Source organism: Thermobia domestica, chromosome 6 (genome assembly GCF_964235325.1).
Source record: "Thermobia domestica chromosome 6, izTheDome1.hap1.1, whole genome shotgun sequence".
Taxonomy (NCBI): Eukaryota; Metazoa; Arthropoda; class Insecta; order Zygentoma; family Lepismatidae; genus Thermobia; species Thermobia domestica.
Window position 1 is genome coordinate 5,750,478 of NC_137459.1, and position 23,015 is coordinate 5,773,492.

Below are 23,015 nucleotides of genomic sequence, written 5' to 3' on the forward strand. Positions count from 1 at the left end.
ATCTATGCTACGCAGGGTAATGTTATGTCTCCCAGCGCAAATCTTGTGGAAGACAATAAGAAGGTAATTTGTGAAAGAAATATCATTTTTCAAAAATTATATTGAGTGGTTTGTCTAAACTTGACTCATATGGTAATGTGTATCCAAAGGGCGAAAAGTTCAAGGGGTGTTGATTGGAGGGTTAAAAAGGTTCAAAGGGTGAGAGATGGGAGTGGGAAGGAGTGACATGTAAAAGTAATTTGAAAGGACCTAGCCCTAAATTAGTGTCCAAACCATAGTTTTCGGGGTGGCTGAGATCATGGGTGTCATTTCAAACTTTGATTGAGGGGGCAAGAGCACCACCAACGTAAGACTATCACGTTTCGTACTAGTATATTATTAGACAATTGATTAAAATGTATGTATTTCTCGAACCGTTGGGGGCAATTGCCCCTCCTGCACACCCTAAATGACGCTTCTGGCTGAGGTTGATACTCCTGATAATACTAAAGCCTATCTCACACGGTTCTTAACTAAGGCCTCAACCCAGGTTACAACTTGACAGTGTTGCTTAACTCAAACTTCCATGCAATTTCTTTTATCCTGACGTGATGTAGGGGTCTCAGACTATCTTTAAAACGAGGAAGATTTTACCAGCAGAGCCTTTCGTGGTCGCTGTATTAAACAGACGAAAAACACTTGAGGAATGTGTTACGCACAGGGCAGTCAACTGTCGTAATTGTAAATATTATTGTTTTTCTATTTTACAATACGAGTTCATCCAAAGAGGATGAAATAGCCGTATCAGCGATATCTGCTCTGTTGTCGACACAAAAATCCGCCCTCCCTTCGCCCCCAAAAGAAAACGAGAGAATAAGTAAAGAGGAGCTGCTGGACCAGGGAGTGAATTCTTCGCCGCAATAATGCACAGGAAAGCACCGTCTTTTCAGCGGTGAATAATTAACTACTTGCAGAAGTTCCTCGTTCGTACAAAAAAAGAAATTCTTCAGAATGGACTATTCATAATTCCATATGCTATTGAAATTAGTAACTCCGAAAATTCGACAGCGAGATACGAACATGAGGGAGTCTGTATCAGGTGAAAAAATGTCTGTAGATCCTTGGATCCACCAGATTCTAGAACTGAAAATCAAATGACTTGTCCAAATATGTAAATGAGGGCAGTTATCAAATGCGGAAAGCTAAAATAAAGAAGAAAGCAATTTTCTAGTATAGGCACTGAGTGTATTCGCTCAGCCCACTACCCACAACAAATGCCCACATATCCCATTAAAAAATTTATACCGCACCGGGAGCTCCTCTTATGCACTACATCCGGTCTTTCGGTATTGTGCCAGCATTGTAAAACTGTTCCCTAAAATTGTACGAAGGCTACACAATACTGATGACAATTAACTCTCATTGTTTCTGTTTCTGTGCTGGTTTACTCCAGTGGCGTATTTAAGGGGGTGGCTTCCGGGCTTAAGCCCCCCGAAATGTTACTTAGTATAGTAAAGTAAATGAAATATCTTGCAGAATTTTCACATTTCCAGGCAAAGACCCCCCGAAAGTTAGCAAAGCCCCTCCCGAAACAAAATCGTAAAAACGCCACTGGGCGCACCACATCTGAATTTTATCCTTATAAGTGTAGGATTACTAGTGTAAAATTATTACAAGTGCTTTACGTCGGATAAAATAAGTAAATTCATATGAAAGATGCCTGTATAGAAATTATTTTTACCGGTGGTGAATTTCTGCACAAGTGTACAGAAGTTGTATTTTGTTTACAAGTGGAACGCTACTAGTATGAAACCACAACAAATGCTATTGAAACTCATATCATTGCTAAAACCCATTCGTTTTCACTACCCTCGCTTATGCGGATACCCACCTTCACTGACGCACCCCCACTCAGGCCCTCCAGCTTCGTTTAGATACCGATAGCATTCATGCTTTTTAGTAGCGACCTAGCGCAGGATATTTTGTGTTTTTTGGGCTGTAGTTTTTATGCATGCATCCGGACGCTGTATTTATACGCAAATAGTAAAACAATTATAATTTTTCAACTATTGCTTATGATACCCCCTTGAATTTTAATTATGCCATGTGAATATTTTCATGTCGCTCAGCACAAATCCTTTAGAAAACAATAAGGATGAAATTAGTAAAGGAATTCTAATTTTTGAACAATTATTTCGATTCTTGGGCCAAAAGTAAACCTGTACACTTTTTTAAAAACGTGTTACATTTTTTTTGTATACAAATTGCACAATACACTTAATTCATCTATTTTTATTCTTTTAAAAGATATAATAACATTTGTTCACACCTGTAATGTTCGGGCGGACACTACGTACTTCACTGCATACCTTCTCTAAGGTTTTTATTCTTGCAGTTTTATTTTTTAATAATATAAATCGAGCTTCACGTTATAAAAAAAATCATAGGGCATAAGCAGAGTTATTTTGATGTTTCATTAACGTCGGACTAAAAGTTTGACTAGTGCAGGAAACATATGTTAGTCGAACCCTTTAGTATATCTCTAATCACGCGTCAGAACGTCTATGCATAAGGCCACATATTTTTCATATGACTCTTAATATAAGTAATGCTTCTCTTATCCATGCAGCATTGTTTTGAAATTACGGCGAGAAGTAAAGTTGAATGTCGTCAGGCGCTACTCTTTTCTGATTGGTAGTCGTATGGAAGTCCAGAAGAAAATAGAAACTGCTTCTATTTTTCCAACTAAGGATCCAAATAAAGACAGCAGAAAATATCAACCTGAACAAAGGGCAAGTTACTTCTCACACGATCGTTAAATAAGGTCGTGAGTTTTACATCGTGAATCGCAGCCTTACTTCAGTCCCGTCTGAGACAGGCTTTAAGCTAACTTCATTCTCCATGTAATTGGGTTATCATTACAGCTACATTTTATTGTGACTCCTAAGATGGGAAATGATTTCAATCACTTTCCGTAAAATTATTCTCTCCATTTGAGATATTTAATTAATAAGAGCGAATTAAGTATTTAATAACAAATTAAATATTTAAAGGCCCTTATGCAGAGTCGTTTAGACGTATTATTAGCATCATACTAAAGGTTTCACTACTGCAGGAAACATATGTTAGTCGAACTCTTTAGTATGGCTCTAATAACGCGTCAAAACGACTCTGCATAAGGCCCTTAATTACTTGTTGGTGTAATTTAGCTTTCTATCGCTTGAGATTCTGGTGGAAAATTAACGGTGAACAATTTTAGTGATGTTCTGGCAACACAGAGCGAAATCGAAAAAACCGTTATGGCGGTATGTTTGTTGTGATTGTGATAGTGTACTTTTCTTATCGTCATTATCTGTAAGTAACGTGACACATTAATTCCAGGAAAAAAAGCTAATACAATTAGTTCTTTTACTTTTCAGGAGTCTTATGTTCTATTAGAAACATGTGCTAGTTTGTGCAAATGAAAATAATGTATTTTGCCATTTGCAGTCCTGAGGTAGAACGCAACTTCACTCAGCAACGGTCCATTGTAGGCATTTTTGGCTTTCACGTCTATCGTAGTTTTCATTGTCATTTGCAATAATGTTTTAGTAAATATGTGATTGCTTGCAATTGAAATACGTGATTAAGTGCCGGAGAGTAAAGGTGCAAACATACCTAAAATTGACAGTAAAGAGATGATGGATCGTTTTTCTTTTGTGTGTATGTATGAAACTCGTACAAACATGTTTAATGTGTTATTTTGGTACCTTAAAAACTGCGTCCTGGTAGTATTCTTAGTAGTTGGAGCATGCTGATGTCAGACATTATAGTGAAACAATTAGGTACTCTTTTCAATACATGAGAGTTTCATGTGACATTTCGATTTTTAGTTTTATAACGTGTGCTTTTCAACGAACAGGAGTTCGTATGTTTTGTTTAGAGAGACGGATTACTGAAATTGAGCACGAAGTGTGGGAAGTGTAGGAAGACAATAAAAATTTAAAATATGGAGGAACAGTTACACATTTTCAAATTTGAACATCGTTTAGATGGGGTACAAAAAAAAAAAAATAAAAGTGGAAGATTACTTATCATAGGTCCTCAGCAACAAACAGGTCAGTTGTCTATATTTTCTTGAAGGCAGGGTCGGAATTGTACAAACCATAAAGGTAAGGAATCGCAATGAATGTGTTAAGAAAGGAATTAACTTAACGGAATGTAATATTTTTAGCGACATCCTCGTTCACGCGCACACGCATCATCGGTAACGCGCCTGGTTCCTGCGGACGGACCGCCTCGCTCCCGTTTTGGACCCCTGTTGAATTCCTGCCCTGACTTAAATAATATTTGTGCTTTTTAGTGGCTGCCTAACTCATGTTTTTATAAATATATTCCCGGACTCAGTGTTTACACGTTATATGGTGAACTCGTCCTAAAGTGGATGCATCCGTGGATTCTTGGGAAACACTTTCTAAGGCTGTCGCAGTAAATTTCCTGATGGATAACTGTACGAACCAAGCAAAGGTATTTTGCCATGCACATATATTAAAATTAGAAGGTTCTATAACTGAATATATATTATTTATTAATAACTGGATCAAACAATTAATTAACTGTAGGAACACATTAAATTCAAACTATGGAAGCAGTATTGTCCACTAAAACACTGTAGGCACGACGACGACCACACGTTCACATCATAGGGACGCACACACACAAAAGCAACTGGTCTAACGGCTCTTTTTAAAAACACACTTGTCCGCCCAAAAGAAAGAAATTCCGAGGGTTGTCAAAAGTGAACCCCGGAGCCCTCTGCAGGAGGGAAAAATTACTACTTAAGGACCAGATCTTTAAGGAAGGGCGATCGGCCCAAACATAGCCCCCATCTTGAAATGCTCGCGTTTCAAGAACATGAATATTATAATGAGAAATGTAATGCAGCAAAATAGAAAACAACACCAATATGTACCGTATATACAAAATAAACAAGTAAAGAAAATCGAGACACTAAATATGAGAGAAATAATATAAGCACAACATGAAAAAAAAAGAAAATGAAAATCAAAACACACAATCAAAATGAAATATGAATAAGAGTATCATGAACACAATATGAAAAGTTGATGTTTGAATGCACGAGTTTATCTATCTATTTGCATCAAACTGTAAACGAGAGAGCTTCACAATGGGGCGCCTCAAATCCCCTACAGCTGTTCTTACGGTGACAGTTCGCACAAGTCCATCACTACCACTATGGATGTCCTTGATACGACCTAGCCTCCACTGTAGAGGGGGGAGGTGAGGTTCCTTTAATAGCACCAAGTCTCCTTCTTTGAGGTTATCACGGCGGGTCCACCACTTTGGCTTCTGCTGTAGACGGGATAAATACTCTTGAGACCAGCGCTGCCAAAAGTGTTGTACCATTTGCTGCACTAATTGCCATCTCTTCAGGTGGGACATTTTTGACAACGTGAAATCTTGTGTCGGAACAGCAAGCATCGGTTCTCCTATAAGGAAATGTGCCCGTGTTAGCGCAGATAGGTCATTAGGTTCTTCAGATAAGGGGATAAGCGGACGTGAATTCAAAATTGCTTCAATCTGGGTCAAGATGGTGTTCATCTCCTCATAACTCAGAGTTTCATTACCCACAATTCTTTTAAGATGGTGTTTCACACTACGCACACCAGCCTCCCACAAACCACCAAAATGAGGGGAAGAGGGGGGATTGAAATGCCATCTTATGCCCTGTTCGCTCAAGTAGGACGAAGTCAGCTGGTTTCCCTTCGTATGCACACTGTGTTGGATCAGGTCTCTGAGTTCCTTGTTGGCTCCTACGAAATTCTTGCCGCAATCACTATACATATCACTAGGGAGCCCTCTCCGAGATACAAAGCGCTTTAACGCCGCTAAAAATGACGCACCGCTTGCGTCAGACACCAGCTCGAGATGTATTGCTTTAGTAGCAAAACATACGAAAAGAGCGATGTATGCTTTGTATTTTATTCGGCTTCGCCCATGACTGTTTTTCAATAGCAACGGTCCCGCATAGTCTACACCTGTGTGAGAAAAGCATCTACTCGGGTTTACACGAGCCGGGGGCAACGGTCCCATGATTTGAGTTTCTGTTCTGGTCTCCAACCGATGACACCTTACACATTTTCGGATAATGTTTCTTACTAAATTTCTCGCACCAACAACCCAGAATCTTTCGCGAAGAAGTGACAAAACTAGTTGAGGACCCCCGTGGAGCGTATTGAGGTGCTCCCTCTGAATCAAAAGCTCTGTGAGTTTGTGCTGTTTTGGTAATAAAACCGGATGTCTTTTGTCTATAGTGATTTTTGCATTTTGCAGTCTTCCTCCAACACGCAAAAGCCCATCACTATCAATGAAAGGAGTTAGACACAAAACACGACTTTTAGGTGGGAGGGGTTGGCCATTTTTCAAACATTCCAGTTCCTCAGGAAATGCTTGCTTTTGAACTTCTTTCACTAAACACCATAAAGAACCTTCCAGCTCTTCTGCTGTTAATGGGCCTTGAAGCTTTTGAAGGGGGTTTCTGCAGTTCTAGACAAAGCGACGACACCAGGCTACAACGCGTTTCACTTTCAGCAGAGATGAATAACGGCTAGTGATATCATCCACTGTAGTTACATACATAGCACTGACACACTTTTTTCTTTCTTCCGTCACCTTGTCAGATATGAGGGGTGGTCCTGCAGCCATTGGCAACACTGCATCATACAACCAGTTGGGACCGTTCCACCACAATGAATGACACAATAATTCACTAGGGTTCACACCCCTGGAGGCACAATCAGCAGGGTTTTGCAAGCCGTCTACAAAACACCATTCCGCTGCACGAGCTGTTTCTTGGATTTCCGCGACACGATTCGCCACAAATGTTTTCCATTTGTCAGGGGAAGAAGTAATCCATGCTAACACAACCTGTGAATCGGTAAATGCTTTTACCTCTTGCACCTCAAACACAAGAGCGTTTGAGATTGCGTTGAGCAACTTCGCCAGCAATAATGCAGCGCACAAATCCATTCGAGGAAGAGAAACAGTTTTAATTGGAGCCACTTTAGTTTTTGCAGCAATTAGCTCCACACTGACCGTTCCGTTTGAAAGCTCGGCCCGCAAATACGCCACTGTAGCATAAGCCCGCTCGCTCGCATCTGAAAAGCCAATTACTTGACATTTTTTAGCGTTGGGAGGTATGATGCACCGCTCAACCTTTGCTTCCTCTAATAGGGACAGTTCCTTGCAATATTCTTTCCACTCCGCGCACATTGAACTAGGGAGGTTTTCATCCCATCCCAAGTTTTCCTTCCACAACGACTGCAGAAGCACCTTTGCCTTGATGGTTACCGGTGAAAGGAAACCAAGTGGATCGAAGATTTTGGCGATCTCAGATAGTATCATGCGCTTGGTCCACACGTGGCGCTGCAAGGGGGGAGAAACACTGAATCCAAACTCGTCACTGACTGGTGACCACTGCACTCCGAGAGTCTTGATAGTGTTGTCATTGTTGAAGTTGAAAGGCACAGACACTTCGCGCATATGAGACGGTACGGCTTCTAGCGCTTCCGGTTCACTGGATGCCCATTTTCGCAACTCGAAGCCTGCTTTTCTCAGCAACTGAATTAGCTGTTGTTGGAGTTCGATCGCTTCGCGCACAGTTTCACAGCCACCCAGAAAATCATCCATAAAGAAGTCCCTCACTAGTACACTTGCTGCCAAGGGATAGTTTTCACCTTCGTCTGCTACTATCTGTTGGAGGCACCTAGTAGCTATAAAACTAGCAGAGGCAGTTCCGTATGTCACCGTTAATAATCGGTAGTCTTCTACAGCAGAGTTCGCGGAATTGCGCCACACAATTCTTTGAAAGTCAACATCTTTTCTGTTTACTATCACTGCCCGATACATTTTGACAATGTCAGCGCATAAGGCCACTTGATGTCCACGAAATCGCACCAAAAGTGGGAAAATGTCGTCTTGTAGCTTCGGGCCCACCATTAGCCGTTCATTTAGAGAAACCCCGGATGTTTGTCTTCGCACTGCCGTCAAAGACCACTCGTAATTTTGTTGTTGAACTCGTGGGTTTTAGAACTGCGTGGTGGGGGATGTAACAGCTTTTCTCAGGTGCCACGTTCTTCTCTTCTGGGGGAACAAGCTCCATGTGCCCCAACATCAGATATTCTTCCATGAACGCACGATATTGTTCCTGAAGTTGAGGTTGTTTTGCTAACTTGCGTTCACAATGTAACAATCTTCTGACTGCAATGTCACGTGATTTTCCCAAGGGCGATGCATTCTCCTTGAATGGTAATCTCACTACATAACGGCCATATTTGTCACGGTAGTGAGTATCTGCAAAATGCTTTTCACAGTTCTTCTCTTCTTCAGACAAGTATTTTTTGGGAGTAACTTCTTCTAGCTCCCAAAACTTACGAAGGGTTGTGTCCACTTCACATGATGCACGATATGCCGCCACTGTTACGGCTCCACTTGTGGTACCTACGCTACCAGAAAGCACCCAATCAAGAACAGTCTCTAGAGCTACGGGTGTACCCGGTGGTCCAACACGCTTTCCACTGAGCATTAATAATGGAAACACATCCGCTCCAAGAAGCACGTCAATGGGGCCCACTATATTGTAAGTGGGGTCCGCTAGCTTTAACCCTTTCAAATGTGGCCAATGTGAAGCACTGGCACAGGGTCGGGACAGGACGTTTGGGCGCCGGATGTTTGGGCGCAAAGCCGTTTAGGCGCCAGACGTTTGGGCGCGAGGTACATAGTAAAAATCACAATTTACGACATATAAAGTATGCTAGGCACTGAAAACTAAGCGCTAATCAATGTATATACATTTCCTACATTTCTATCTTTATCTCACCTCATTTATCTTAAATATTTTATTTATTCATCTAAATTAAATAGTTTAATGCGTTTGTGGCATTTGTTGCCTAACCTCTTCATGGATTGATTTTTCGCTTGTTCACGATTCTTGTACTTCTGATATAATGTTGATCTAATTTTTGTATTATATAAGAAAGCTAGGAAATGAAAAAATCAGACGAAGTGTTAATAATTTTCTTAATGTTAATTAAAACATATTGATTTAATTTTTGTATTTTTTAAAAAAGTTGATAATTACATACTTATGAATATTAAAATTTGTTTTCTTTCGTATTACGTTTGCCAAACTCTTCTTTTCGTTAAGTTCAATAAAGAACTACCAATAAAAGATTTCCGCGCACTCGAATTAAGGGAAGTGGCTCCGCGTAGCGTAGTTGCTAACGCTCTCGCCTTCGGTGCGAGCGGTCCCGGATTCGATTCCCGGTGGGGGCACTCGGTCGAAAAAGTGTAACACGCTCTTTCAGGCTAGCCACCCTGAATGAGGTTTTCCTGGGTTTTCCTCATTCACACCAGGCAAATGTCGGGGTGGTACCTAATTTATAGGTCCAGGCCGCTTCCTTCCTTCCCTTTCCCCGGATAATGTGCTCCCTCAAACGTAACGGGTTAAATGGCCTTAGATGCCGAGAGCCCACAAATCTAAAAATCCTAAATCCTAATCGAGCTGAGGGAAAGATATTTCGCATACAGGGTGTCTAAGACATTGAGTTTAGGAACTGCAGTATGTCGTACTTCTGGTATCACTTTTTTTTTTTTTTTTTATTAACATTCTAATATAAAAATCAAAACTTAACACTTTTTTTCACTCCATTGTAAGCATTTAATCTCCATTAAAGAAAGTGACGAAAGGAAAAAAAAGAACGATTTCAAAGTGAAAAATAATAGTTAAGTATACATATATTGGTCATTTAGCCACTAGAAATGTGTTTGATATTCATACTTATTGCATAACTACAGTAGAAGGCCTGCTTTAAGTTTTTTAATGGAATAGACTCACTATGTAATGCAGTCAATCATATCTAGTCTGGTCTACTTACCTTTGGCTTGAAAAGTTATCAAATAAAAAGCACATTTAACTTTGGTTGAAATTTAAATTTACAAAATTTAATTGTTAATTCAGTTTTTAGAATTTTGAAATTACAGTATTTCTAGTATGTAAAACAAAATCCAGTATAATTCAAGGACTTCCACTACAGTAGACACCTTGTGATATCTTGATTCGAACTTAGTACTAAGCGCCTAACATAATGACTTTTTAATTTAACTCGCGCCAAAACGTCTGGCGCCCAAACGGCTTCGCGCCCAAACGGCGGGGCCCAAAGGTCCGCGCCCAAACGGCGGCGCCCAAACGTCACGTACCGCACAGGGTTGCTTTGGGAGATCAGATGTTACCTTCGTCACTACAATCGCTCTTGTTTCGAACGTTTCGTTCATCTGACCTAACGGCTGAAACTGCAAGTTCACCATCGCTTTTGCAGATCCTACCCCTGCTCCCGTTATGCCCGAGATCACCACGCTGGATTTTATTTTTTGTAGTCCGAGCTTTTGCACGCACTTTTCGGTTACAAAACTAGTCTCTGACGCACAGTCTAGGAGAGCTCTGAAGGGATATGACACACTGTTTTTTCCCTTTATTTTTACAATCGCTGTACACAACAGAACATGCGGCACACTTGCTTCGGAAGCAAAATGTGACATGACACTAGAATCATGCTCTGGTAACGCATCATCTCGTTCGAAATGTAACATTGTATTGTGCTTTTTGTCACACTTGCGGCAATTTCCGGATGAACAACTGTCCTTCCGACAAGACTTGCGCATACAATTAAAACACAAGTTCTTTTCTTTCACGAGCGCGATACGCTCCGCCACTGAACGTTTGACGAACTCGGAACACCTGTATAGTGGATGGTTTGAATTACATAGTTCACACAAACTTTGAGTCCGTTGTGCAGTTGTCACATGAGAAGATGCAAGCCTCTTTTCTCGGTTTTTCACTGTATCACTGCTTGCGGAGTGTCGAGTCTTCCCATTGGTCGAAACAGCCAGAGCGCGAGCTCTGTTGTCCAGAAATGCCGCCAGCTTGTCGAAAGATGGCTGTTCACTGGAATTTAACGAAAGTTCCCACTGTCTTCGAGTCTCACTGTCTAGTGTGATAAACTAAAACCGCGTCCCAATGCTCCACTGGTTGCTCAAGCACTTTCAGCGATCGAGTACACTCCATCGTTGTGTCAATTAATTTACGCAACGCCGTTGCCGATTCTTGTTGGATGGATGGTTGCGTAATTAAGCGTTTGAGAATTGAGTTCACAATTTCACGTTTATTGTGATACCGCGCGTTCAGAATGTCCCATGCTTCTTTGTAATTACTGTTCGTAATTTGCATCGCCTGAAGGAGTTGGGCTGGCTCGCCCTTCAGGGATGTTTTTAGATATTGCAGTTTTTGAGCACCAGATAATTTATCGTTGCTGTGTACTGAGGCTACGAACAAATCGTGGAAGGAAAGCCACTCGAACAAATTACCTGTAAATGTGGGTAACTGTATTTTGGGCAATTTCACCTCACTACTTTGCTTTGTTTCTGAAGAAGAAACCGAACTGTTTTCCACAACTTGTAAATCCCTTAGCACCACACACATCTTCAGTAATCGATTGTCCATTTCCGCTAGCTCTTCTTCTTCTTTTTGAAACTGCTCATCATTTGAAATGGTTGCAATCTTATCCAGAAGCTTCGAACAATCCTGTTGAAGGTCACTGACTCTTCCCTGGTGAACCACTATGAAGCTGGTTTCTGTTGCCGATAAAGCAGCGATCGCTTTCTCCTCCCGCGTAATTTTCGCTTTCAGAGTCCGTTTTTTGATTGCTAGAGCTTCCATAGTTATTTGTTCACACGACACAAAATGTTTTAATTGAAATCACTCACACTCTGTCTGTAATGACTGTGTCCTACACTGGTCCACGCCCGGAGGACCATTAAATATGTACGAACCAAGCAAAGGTATTTTGCTATGCACATATATTAAAATTAGAAGGTTCTATAACTGAATATATATTATTTATTAATAACTGGATCAAACAATTAATTAACTGTAGGAACACATTAAATTCAAACTATGGAAGCGGTATTGTCCACTAAAACACTGTAGGCACGACGACGACCACACGTTCACATCATAGGGACGCACACACACAAAAGCAACTGGTCTAACGGCTCTTTTTAAAAACACACTTGTCCGCCCAAAAGAAAGAAATTCCGAGGGTTGTCAAAAGTGAACCCCGGAGCCCTCTGCAGGAGGGAAAAATTACTATTTAAGGACCAGATCTTCAAGGAGGGGCGATCGGCCCAAACAATAACAATATATTAACGCTTTTAAGCCTGAAAATACTGGACCTACTCTCCGGTACAAAGGCCAAAGATGGTTCTGTTCTGTTCAATACACTTTATATACACACAATAATATATGTACACAATTTTCCATTTGCATCACGAGTTAATTTCTGTTTGCAGAGAAAATGGATATAATGTTAGCTGCTTTTCAGAAATTATATGTGGTTGTCATGACTTAGCACATCTATGTGCACTGCTATTATGCTTATCTTTGAAGTGCAATGTAGTATTCGAAATATGTACTTATATGTAGGATTCCGATTTACTTTTTGGATACGTATATTTTTAAAATTACAGAATATACAGTTATTTTAATAGAGCATTATGTAAGTAATACAAACAAGTGGGTGTCTTGCCTGAAAGTTGCGTATGTATGTAAAAATAAATTACTGAAAGGGGAAGATAAGTGTGGATTCCTTCATAAGAGAACCATTAAGCTCTTTGCGAAGTGAGGACAGGGTGTTAACTAATGATGGGCAACGATGAAAATTTTAGGGATGTAAATAAGCGTACACTGCTTATATTGTATAGATGTTGCACTAGTCAGGAATTGTTGTATTTACAGAAATCATAGAGAAGTATCAGAACAAAACTAAACACAAGTTAGATCCACCAGAAATATGGAAAGGAAAAACTTTAGAATTTGATGAGATAGCAACACTTTAATTTATCTTATTTTTAGGTTATAACAGAAAATATATTAAGTGCGCGTTACTTACATACGATGTGAAGTGTAAAGATTGTGACGAAAAACCTAACCTGTCTCCTATTTCCTTTCGTTTACGTGTATTGTGTACAAGTGAATATATAAAGTATGATCAAGGACTCCTTGGGCGTTTGCCCCGCTACCAATTTGCTTCGCATGCTCTATCAGAATAACTTTATCATACATGTCTTTCATACGCCGGAACACTTCAACTGGTTGACAACCTTCGGCACTCAGAAACTGGGTGACGGCACGCTGGTCCTGTTTGGACGGATTGGGGATCTTAAACGCCATCTTCACTCGTTATACCTGCAAAACGGAAACTCGTATCAACAACATTCGTACACCCAACACACAGGAACATTAGCCATTACACACTATTAAATAAACAATATCCTCCTACACACTATACCAATAATGCATGGAACGAACGGGTTTCAGTTGATCCCCCTTCTATATATATATATATATATATATATATATATATATATATATATATATATATAGTCACAAAGTTTCCTTTCTATGAGCAAATATTATCTGGTCTGAAGTCATTCTGACTGTAATTCCTTGTTTGGGAATTGCTGAAACTCAAGTGTTTCCAGTAATAGTGAAAAATTGGTAAAAGTGGAATTTGTGGTGTGATTTTACTTGCGAGTGACGAATGGAGAGAATAAATTAAAGTATAGTGATCGTGGAAAAATTAAATTAAAGATTTCAACAGATTTACACGTTTCCCATGCATACCGAAAAAATCGATTTTTCGATCTGTCCATCTGGTTTGTCCTGAAGTACATTCGCCTAGGGGCTGTAAATACCGTTCAACATACTTTCAATATCGAGACCCAATTTTAAACTTAAAGCTTTTATGCAATTCTCTAGGAGAGATTTTCGAATTTTCTTCCTACCCCTAAAAGTAACGTTGGGGTGAGTGGACAGAACATCGAGGGGACTGTGGGAAAAAAAAAGAACAAAACTCACATTCTTTTATTTAGTATCAAACCAAGTTATAACTGTCCTTGGACGTTAGTCTTATTAAGTAAATTTTCAAAAATCTTGCCCCCGTACTATTTAACTTCCCCTGGAAGTTTTCTAATTGGGAAGAGCATACATTTGAGTGATATTTTCCTTACACGACAAAGGAAGTCGTCTGTCTTATCTGTGACGTATTTTTAACATTAACCCTATTTGTAAAGTGATTTTGATTTTGTGTTGTTTATTTTTGAATTTTTGTTTTTTCATGAATTATCTGTAAATATCAATATTGTGAGACAATACATTAGACGTATTCGAGTCACAATTAAGGTTCTCTGGTTTTGACATTTATCCACTGTTAGCATCAGGGTGGGTTGATTTAAATCAGTCTGATTTAAATCACGATATAAATCAAGATTTAAATCACTTGGTTTTTTTAATAAAAATCGTTGATTTAAATCTAATTCTGAAATAAATTAATTTAAAGTGAAAATAAGTAAAATCCCGTTTATGTTCTGTTATTTCGATTATGGAAGTCAATAATCATAATACAATGAGACTGAAATGTACAGTATAGATGAAAACAAGTGTCATGCAGGGGATCATTAGGGAAAATCCCGTTTTGAACAGGTAACGGAGCAATCCTACTTTATTCTTTTCGTAACATTGGGTTTGGGTTTTAAAATCGTTAACTATTTCAATGGGGAAATCACCATCGACATTTAAGATAAAAATTCCTTTTTGTGCGTGTCTGTTTGTTCCTAGATAATAGGGCGTTTTTAGAAGGGTCCTATCCCCTACATTTTTTTGTTAATTTTGTAGCTTTAGGCGAAATTTGTGTATTTCATGCGGCAAGCTAGTTCTGAGTTTTTAAAAATAGGCCCTTGCCAAATATCAGTAACTTTTGTGATAAAAGGTGTCATTTTGATAAACGTTGTTGTACTTTTTCCTTAATGCTTAATCTTTTAAATTATATCACCTATTCTTAGATGATAGGGTAGAATCTTCATTATTCGATTAAAAAAGTACCAATAAGGCTTTTTGCTAAGTTTTCTTCAAGACTGGAGGCATTTTAGGACACGTTACATATGTTTTCACGCCTTTCTGCGTTGAGGCATAGTATGTGAAGATGTCATAAATTTAAAAAGATATTTTTTGTTATGCGTATTATAGCTTTTTGGCGGCTTACATTTTGCATTCAGAAGACTGAAATTTTGCATACGCGTTCAGCGCACCCCTTAATAATTTGCAGATGTTTTCACATCTCTGTGTGGAAACAGCGGGTTTCAGAGGGGCAAAAATGTTTTTTAAAAAAGGATTTTTTTTTTAAAAAAATAGCTTTTTTCGTGATTTTCCCGTCTCAGATGGAGACATATGAATGGTACCGTTTGAAAGGCTGTTCTATTCTGAAGAAAATTATATATGTACTATGCTTCTAGAATAAATAGGGATATCTCAGGAAACTGTTACCTGAGATCCTGTTTTATACGGGAATCTGGGGTATTTGGGGAATACTATTTTTCGCGGGCTTACTTTTGCACCTACAAGATTGAAATTTTGCACATTTACTCAGTGCACTCCTCAGTATTTTTCAGATTTGTTTCAGATCTCTGCCTTAAAACAGGGGGAGGGGTCCACAGAGGTAAGAATTTTTCTAAAAAAATATTTTTAACAGAAAATTCCTTTTTTCGTGATTTACCCGCCCCAGATACACGATGGAGACATTCGAAGGGTACCGTTTGAAAATTTGTTTCATTCTGAAGAGAACAATGTACAAATCATCATCCTAGGATAAATAGGGATGTCTGAGGAAATTTTTATATTACATCCGGGTCATCTGGGGCATTGTTGGGATGTTCTTAGCTCATTGTTAAATAGTTTCTTTACCCTTACTACTCAAGATAGAAGCATGAAATTTTGTACACACATTTAGTACACCCCTTAGTATTTCCCAGTTGATTTTGAGATCTGTGCGTTAACACAGGGAAATCCAGAGGGGATCAAAAATTTAAAAAAAAAAAAAGTTTAAAAAAATGCCGATTACTCTCAAAATTTTCCGCTTCAGGGACATGATAGGGAAATGTGAATGTTACCGTTTCAAAAGCTGTTCTATTTTAAGGAGAGTAATGTAAGTACCATGATCCTAGGATGAATAGGGATGATGCTATAGCTGCTTGACTGAAAGTCTATAATTTACCTTTGAAAAGAGCTATAATTTAAAAGGGTTAAGAAACATTCTTTGGGATTGATATAGGTTAACCATTGGGGATAATTCAAAATTCAACCCCAATACTTTCACTTAAATGGCATAATTAGCATTTAATACTAACTCCTAATGCTTTTTCTTCAGTTCGCGACTTGTATTATACGAGAAGAAAGATTTGATTTAAATCAAAAAAATCGATTTAAATCAAAAAAATCAACGAAAATGATTTTTTTTAAAAAAATCATGATTTTTTTCCACCCTGGTTAGCATTAAGAGTTAGGGTTCGCAACTAAAGCAGCCAGTTTCTGTATTACTCCAAGTTCCGCTGTATAATTGATAGTGTGAGCGCCACTCCAGGATAAACTTGTGTGTGCAGCAATTTTAAGCTTTGATGTATTGATAAGTTGATAACTTGTGGTACTTTACCTATTTTCGTATACTACTGCGGAAATTGTGTCACTATATTATCATCTCCAATTGTTTTCGAACTTTGGGACAAATGATAGTGATAGGGAGCTGAGAAGGTTTAGCTATATTTTGTTAATAGTCAATTAGATTTGAACTTTCTGACACTCAGTATGTGGTCTCAGATCAGTGAGAACGGGGGCGCGGTGACAGTGGTAGAGCGTTCACCTTCGGTGATTGGGGTCCCTGGTTCGATCCCAGCTCGCGCCGTGTGGACTTTGTGGTGGACAAACACCGTGCTCGTGGATTTTCTCGGGGTTCTCCCGTTTCCTCCCACTTTCTTCATTCCACCATTTCACTCATCTCTCATCACCGTCTCCTTTAGCCTAACCGGCATAACCATGGGACGTAAAACTCAAAGATTTCATTTCATTTCAGATCAATGAGTTCATTGAGTATTTTGCGTGATGCATATTTCTCGTAAAAGTGTATGTAAAAGCATATCGTATCTAAATCAATATTGTGAAACATGCTATTTAGATAGAATTTGCAGGAGGTCCCATAATTTTCTATAACTCTGAAAGAAGGTGTTTTCCAACCTGTGTTTTAATAGAACTTTTTCTCCTTTTCACTTGATGTAAAAACTCCCCACGATATACATAAAGGAGTAAATCCACTAATTCATTTATGACAGGATCTCCGAAACCGTTAGACGTAGCCAATCATAGTTACTGCATCTTAGAAAATATCATTTAAAGAGTAAATTACTTTCGTGTTTATTTCAGGAATTTGTCTTGGCAGCAATAATCATGGCGTCACCGTCGCCAAGTAGTATTCTAGAGCAGCTTTTGGCTACGGATGCTCCTTCAGTTACATCTGTGACGGACTGTTTACGACAGTCACCGTCGCCAGTACCTGCACCGCCGACGCAGCCTATGGGAATGGATGTACACCATCAAGTTTATCTTGAACATATGATTAGGTCATTCGCTCAACAACAGGGAGCGAGCGTTCAAGCACAGGAAGTTGTGAACCAGTATCAGGTAATGTTTCGAATTTTTTCTACATTGATTAAATGGAGTGAAATTTTAAAACTAAGTTTATTGATTCTATTACTAATTTCGAAGCAAATGAATCTAAATATGGGCACATAAGAATAAGGTACTTCATGATTTATATAATGTACTGATTGTTCTAATACGAGGGTTAAGTCATAAGTCATTTCAACTTTTTTTTTCTTTCTTTCGAATGGGGCATAACATGACAGATTGAAGATACACGTTGGAGAGCTAACGGCATTGGGCCGTCGAATGGCCTTATCAGAGGAAGGCCGGATGAAAGAAACCTTCTAGGGGAACAAGCTAATCACAGTCAACCGGACAACGTTGGTTTATAATCGTATGAGTAACGGTTACACAAAACTACTTACAGAGACCTTAGAATCATGAATGCTATGTAGTATAGATCTCGCAAGTTATCCTGCACGTTTAGCAATCTTCAGAGTAGCCTCCAAGTTTATCGACGGCCCATTACCAACTATGAGGAAGGCGTTGAATACCATCTGTTTATGTGAAGCGCTAACGTGAGCCACTTCTCGTCGTAATGGAGTCACAATCTCTGGTTCGTTAGCAAAACTTTTCCCACGCAATGGCTGTTTCACTTTGGGGATCAGATCAGAATCACATGAACTAAGATCAAGAGAATATGGCGAGTGTGAAAGAACCTCTGTAAAAGAGACTTGATACTACGATTATCTGCTGTGTGCGCTGTTGGCGTTATCGTGTAGGATAATGGTATTGTTCAAAAGTTACTGCCGTTTATTACGTACTGCACGACGCAACTGTGATACTAAAAAATACCTGTAGTAATGCGCATTTACAGTGTTCCCGTCACGCACTGGGTGACACAAGAACACCTTGACAATTATACGCCAGAATGACTGTGACTTTTGTTCGTGAAGGATTTTGTCGAACCTTATGTTTTCGCGGTGACCCAAGAGAATGCCATTCATTGGACTGTCGCTTCAGTTCTGGTTCATACATACGAGCCCATGATTCATTAACTGAAATTATGCATTTCAACATGGCATTCCCTTCTTCCTGAAATCTTTCCAGATTTATGCGATATATTTCGTAGCGACGGCATGTTCAGGTCGTCTTGTAAAATGCGTCGCACTGTCTTTGCCAGAATCCTTGTTTGCGCTTTTAATTCCGCAAGTGTCCAGCGCCTATAATCGTGTAAGAACTCTTCTAACACCATTACCCAGACATAGCGGCAGATTGGCAGTAAACACTTTACTCCATTTGAATGCTGCTGTCCACCTCGTCACTGTTGGCTAGGGTGGAGCACGCGCACTTAGTGGTTCCCGCAACTCTGTGTAGCATTCCTGCCACGGAGAACTGCTACTTTTAGACGCATATTTTTACTTCCGTTACAGATGGCGCTAGTTATCAGTAAGGTGTAAGATGGAAAATATAGTTCGTATCGTGATCGTCTGTGCTTTTGAAGAATTACAATGCCTGGCAAATTCACAATTTAATGAATCTTATGTATGGCGGTGATTGCTTATCCTGTAACACTGTCGTGAGTTGGAATAGGAGTTTCCAAACAGGTCACATATCCCTAATGAATGAGCCAAGACTTGGTTGTCGCCACAGTGACTAAAATCAGAGCTGATACTACAGAATGATTTTTTTTTTTTTTTTTTCAACCGACAACTATGGACGAATGTTGTTGAATCTATCTGTATGATCCTGAGACAAAAGAAATGAGCAAAAAGTGGAAGAAGAATTCCCCCAATAAAGGCAAAGGTGCAGAAGTCTGACGGTAGGATCATGCTCTCGGTTTTATGGGATCATTTATAGGCTACCTAAAGAAGAGTGGTGCTATCATTATCTCATAATACTGCTCACTTCTAAGTAAGTTACAAGATGCTGTTAAACAAAATGTCGCATTATGCTCATTTCCCTGCAGATAATGTGCTTTCTCATATATCCGTTTCCCTGCAGATAATGTACTTTCTCACGTATCCCAAGCAACATTAGTGGAAGCTGCTAGATGTAGCTTTGAAATATTGCCTTACCCTCCAATACCTTACGGATGAGCAATATTGGAGTTCGGTTCGCCTGTTTGACAATACAAATGACGTCAGTATATAGTTGGAACAGTGGTTTTTCATGCAGTCTGCAGAGTTCTGCAATAACGGCCTTCGACAGGTCAATAAACGGTGGGAAAAATGCATAACTATGTAGAGAATTCGTAAGAAAAGACATAAAACTCTATTTGTTCATGGTGGTGGTAACCAAACTTTCCGATACCTCCTCGTATGTGTAATTTATGCTGAATGAGATCATTTTCTGTATATACGCGTAAGTATTTAATTTGTAGTTGCAGGAATTTTTAGTTGTTTTAACCACGTTCCAAAAGAATTACCCACTCATTATATTTCTGTAGCGAGTGAAGTCCTAACTCTGCTTTAAATAGTTATTACCAAGGTTGGTTGGTTTAAACCAAGGTAGTTTTATAAAATAATAATAATAATAATAAATAAAAATAAAAAGAATGAAAAATGCGAATCATGTGAACTTCATGGTGACGTTTCCACATATCGAACCATCTGCATTACTTTTATTTCCTTTCCACCTTATAATCAAGGTGTCCTATGTTCAATTCTCGATCGAACCACAACCCTTCTTTCAAGTGGAAATGAAGTAGCGATTCATTATACATATCACTTTAAGCGAAAGTCTTTTCCTTGATAACCTCAGTATTACATAAGGATGTTAAGCCTAAACATACGAAACGAAACCAAATAGTATATTTCTGCTAGCTTGAATGCCTGTTGTTTTACAAAGAAGCCAAGGTTGCTTAAATATATTGATAGAAATTGGCAAAATTTATCGACTGCATATGTATCTTCCAATATTAGCTTGGACTGGACAATTTTAATTTTATTGAATGATATCTACATACTAAATTTGTACTTTAATACCTCAGTTTTAGCGTACTGATTATACGTTAACCTGAAAATTTTACATGCAAAGTAATAACAGGATTTTCCCGATGGCTAAAGCGGAAGTTTCCCGATTTAAGAAAATTACTGACCAGACTTCTTTAAGCTTATGTGACCCTTCCAGCATAACCTCGTTGTTGCTTAATAACACGAAAGCGAAACAAACTTATTTCTGTCCATATGGGATATAAATACATTGAGCAAATTATTTAAACCAAATAATTACTGGTTTAAACCCAAAAAATCTGGTTTAAACAAAAAAAAAAAGTTTTTTTTCCCAAAACCCATGTTTTTTGACAATCCTGGTTCTTATTCTGAGAAAGGACAAGTACATTGCATTTGTTCTTCCATATTTCCTAACATATTGGATGAGAGGAAGGATAAACAGAAAACCATCTCCCTTCCTTTCTTTCTAACCTCAACTAGACAGATAATTCTTCCTTTCTGTAATATTTTTGTTTTCATTTCAGAAAAAGGGTGTGTTGATACTAAAGGATAAAATAATTTTTCTTTTTTATGTAGAGGAACTGATCCATAAATGCCAATCTTAATTTGTTATTTGTCCGTGTTCTCAACATTTACTTGTCAAGCTCCAATGAGTTCAGGGTTTGCAAAAACCACGTTTTTTTTTTTTTTTTTTAAATAAAATTCTGGTTTTTTTTTTTTTTTTTTTTGCTTTAAACTTTTTTTGTTTAAACCTCTTGTTTGTTTAGACCAGGTTTTTTGGTTTAAATCATTTGCTCTATGTATTTATATTACATATGGACAGAAATAAGTTTGTTTCGCTTTGGTGTTATTATGCAACAACGGGATTATGCTGGGCGGGGTCACATAAGCTTAAAGCGGAATCCAAACCACTTCTCGGCTTACATCCTCCATTTGGATTTGGAACAGAGAATAGAAGTTCCACCCACTTCACTTCAACACTAATAGTATATTCGCTTATTCGGAAATCGGGAGTATCCCGTTTCATTATAAAGTTGGGTCCGGTCAGTAAATTTATTAAAATCTGGAAACTCCTACCTTAGCCGCCGGGAAAATCCTGATATTGCTTTACATGTAATATTTTATGGCCAACGTATCATAATGAGTACGCTAAAACTGAGGTATTAAATTACAAATTTAGTATGTAGATATCATTCAATAAAATTAAAACTGAAAGTCCAATCCAAGCTAATGTTGGAAGCTACGTAGGCATTCGATAAATTTTGCCAATTTCTATCAATATATTTAAGCAACCTTGGCTTCTTTATAAAATAAGAGGCATTCAGGCAAGCAGAAATATACAATTTGATTTCGTTTTGTATTTTTTAAGGCTTTGATTTCGTTTTGTATTTTTTTTAGGCTTAACATTCTTATGTAATATCGAGGTTATCATGGAGTACACTTTCGCTTAAAATGACATCCGAACCTTTACTTGGTTTACACTTAAAAGAAGGGTTGTATTCGACCGATACTTGAACATGGGACGCCTTGATGAAAAGGTGAAAAAGAGATAGAAGTAATGCAGATGATTTGATATGTGGAAACGTCACCATGAAGTTCACACGATTTGAGACATTTTTTATTATTATTATTGTTATTATTATTTTATTTTATTTATTTATTTATTTTTATTTATTTATTTATTATTATTATTTTATTTTATTTTATTTTTTTTTTTTTTTTGTGGTTTAAACCATTTTTTTAAGCCAACCAACCCTGAATGAGTTATTCAAATTTGCGCATCTGAATGGAGTAGAATGTTTATAACTGTAGTCCCTTCCTGTATTATTGAATTTTTGTAAATAATGAGATCGAAGCATATGGTAAACATTATTTCTGCCGTCCTAAGCGAAAAGACCTTAACTCCACATTTTTCGAAAATCGAGATAATGATATGGGAATGTTCGTACAATTCTGCATATATCTAAAGTGAAATTGACGTGGTTTGACCAATAGGTAGGGGGGTAATGACGTTATGAGTGTTTATCTTATGTTCAAAACTGTAACTAAAACTAAGCAAAAAGACGTTAAGTGGCAATTCATAAGCAAAAATTTTTAACTGTATTACCACATAAATTCTAGATCGTGAAAATATATTTAATAAAGTTTTACTGAAATACAACAAATTTGAACATACAGCCTAAGCCAAAACGCATTTTGCTTATTTTCTCGAAAGTATGTGAAATGGAGATAAGGCCTTTTCGCTTAGCAGGGCAGATTTAACTGTGAAAGTATTTCATGTTATCTTCTTGGGATGCCATTCCTTCCAGGAAACCGAGCAGAAGTGCAACTAGATTAATGATGTTTATTAATTCGTTATTGTAGTTTACTGTCTCGGGGTATAATATTTATTGGGATTTGTGAAATATTTTGTACACTGACCAAGGGAAAAAGAGTGTAGATTTTAGAGACTTTTCGCTCTTAACCTATTGTGTGGCTTCCGTACGAAGGTGCATGCGTAA

General features: G+C 38.3%; 1 protein-coding gene across 8 annotated transcripts in view; it reads left to right on the plus strand.

The window, feature by feature from the left end:
• The first annotated feature begins 3,348 nt into the window (after positions 1-3,348).
• Positions 3,349-23,015, plus strand: part of LOC145687823 (uncharacterized) — a 118,084-nt gene continuing 98,417 nt past the window's right edge. For 3 of the 8 annotated variants that reach the window (XM_081761260.1, XM_081761264.1, XM_081761259.1), the window contains exons 1-2: positions 3,350-3,508; positions 17,342-17,599. In XM_081761260.1, the coding sequence (XP_081617386.1) occupies positions 3,440-3,508; positions 17,342-17,599 (327 nt within the window). In that variant the 5' untranslated portion in view covers positions 3,350-3,439. The other 5 variants (XM_081761261.1, XM_081761263.1, XM_081761262.1 and 2 more) reach the window with 5 other exon arrangements.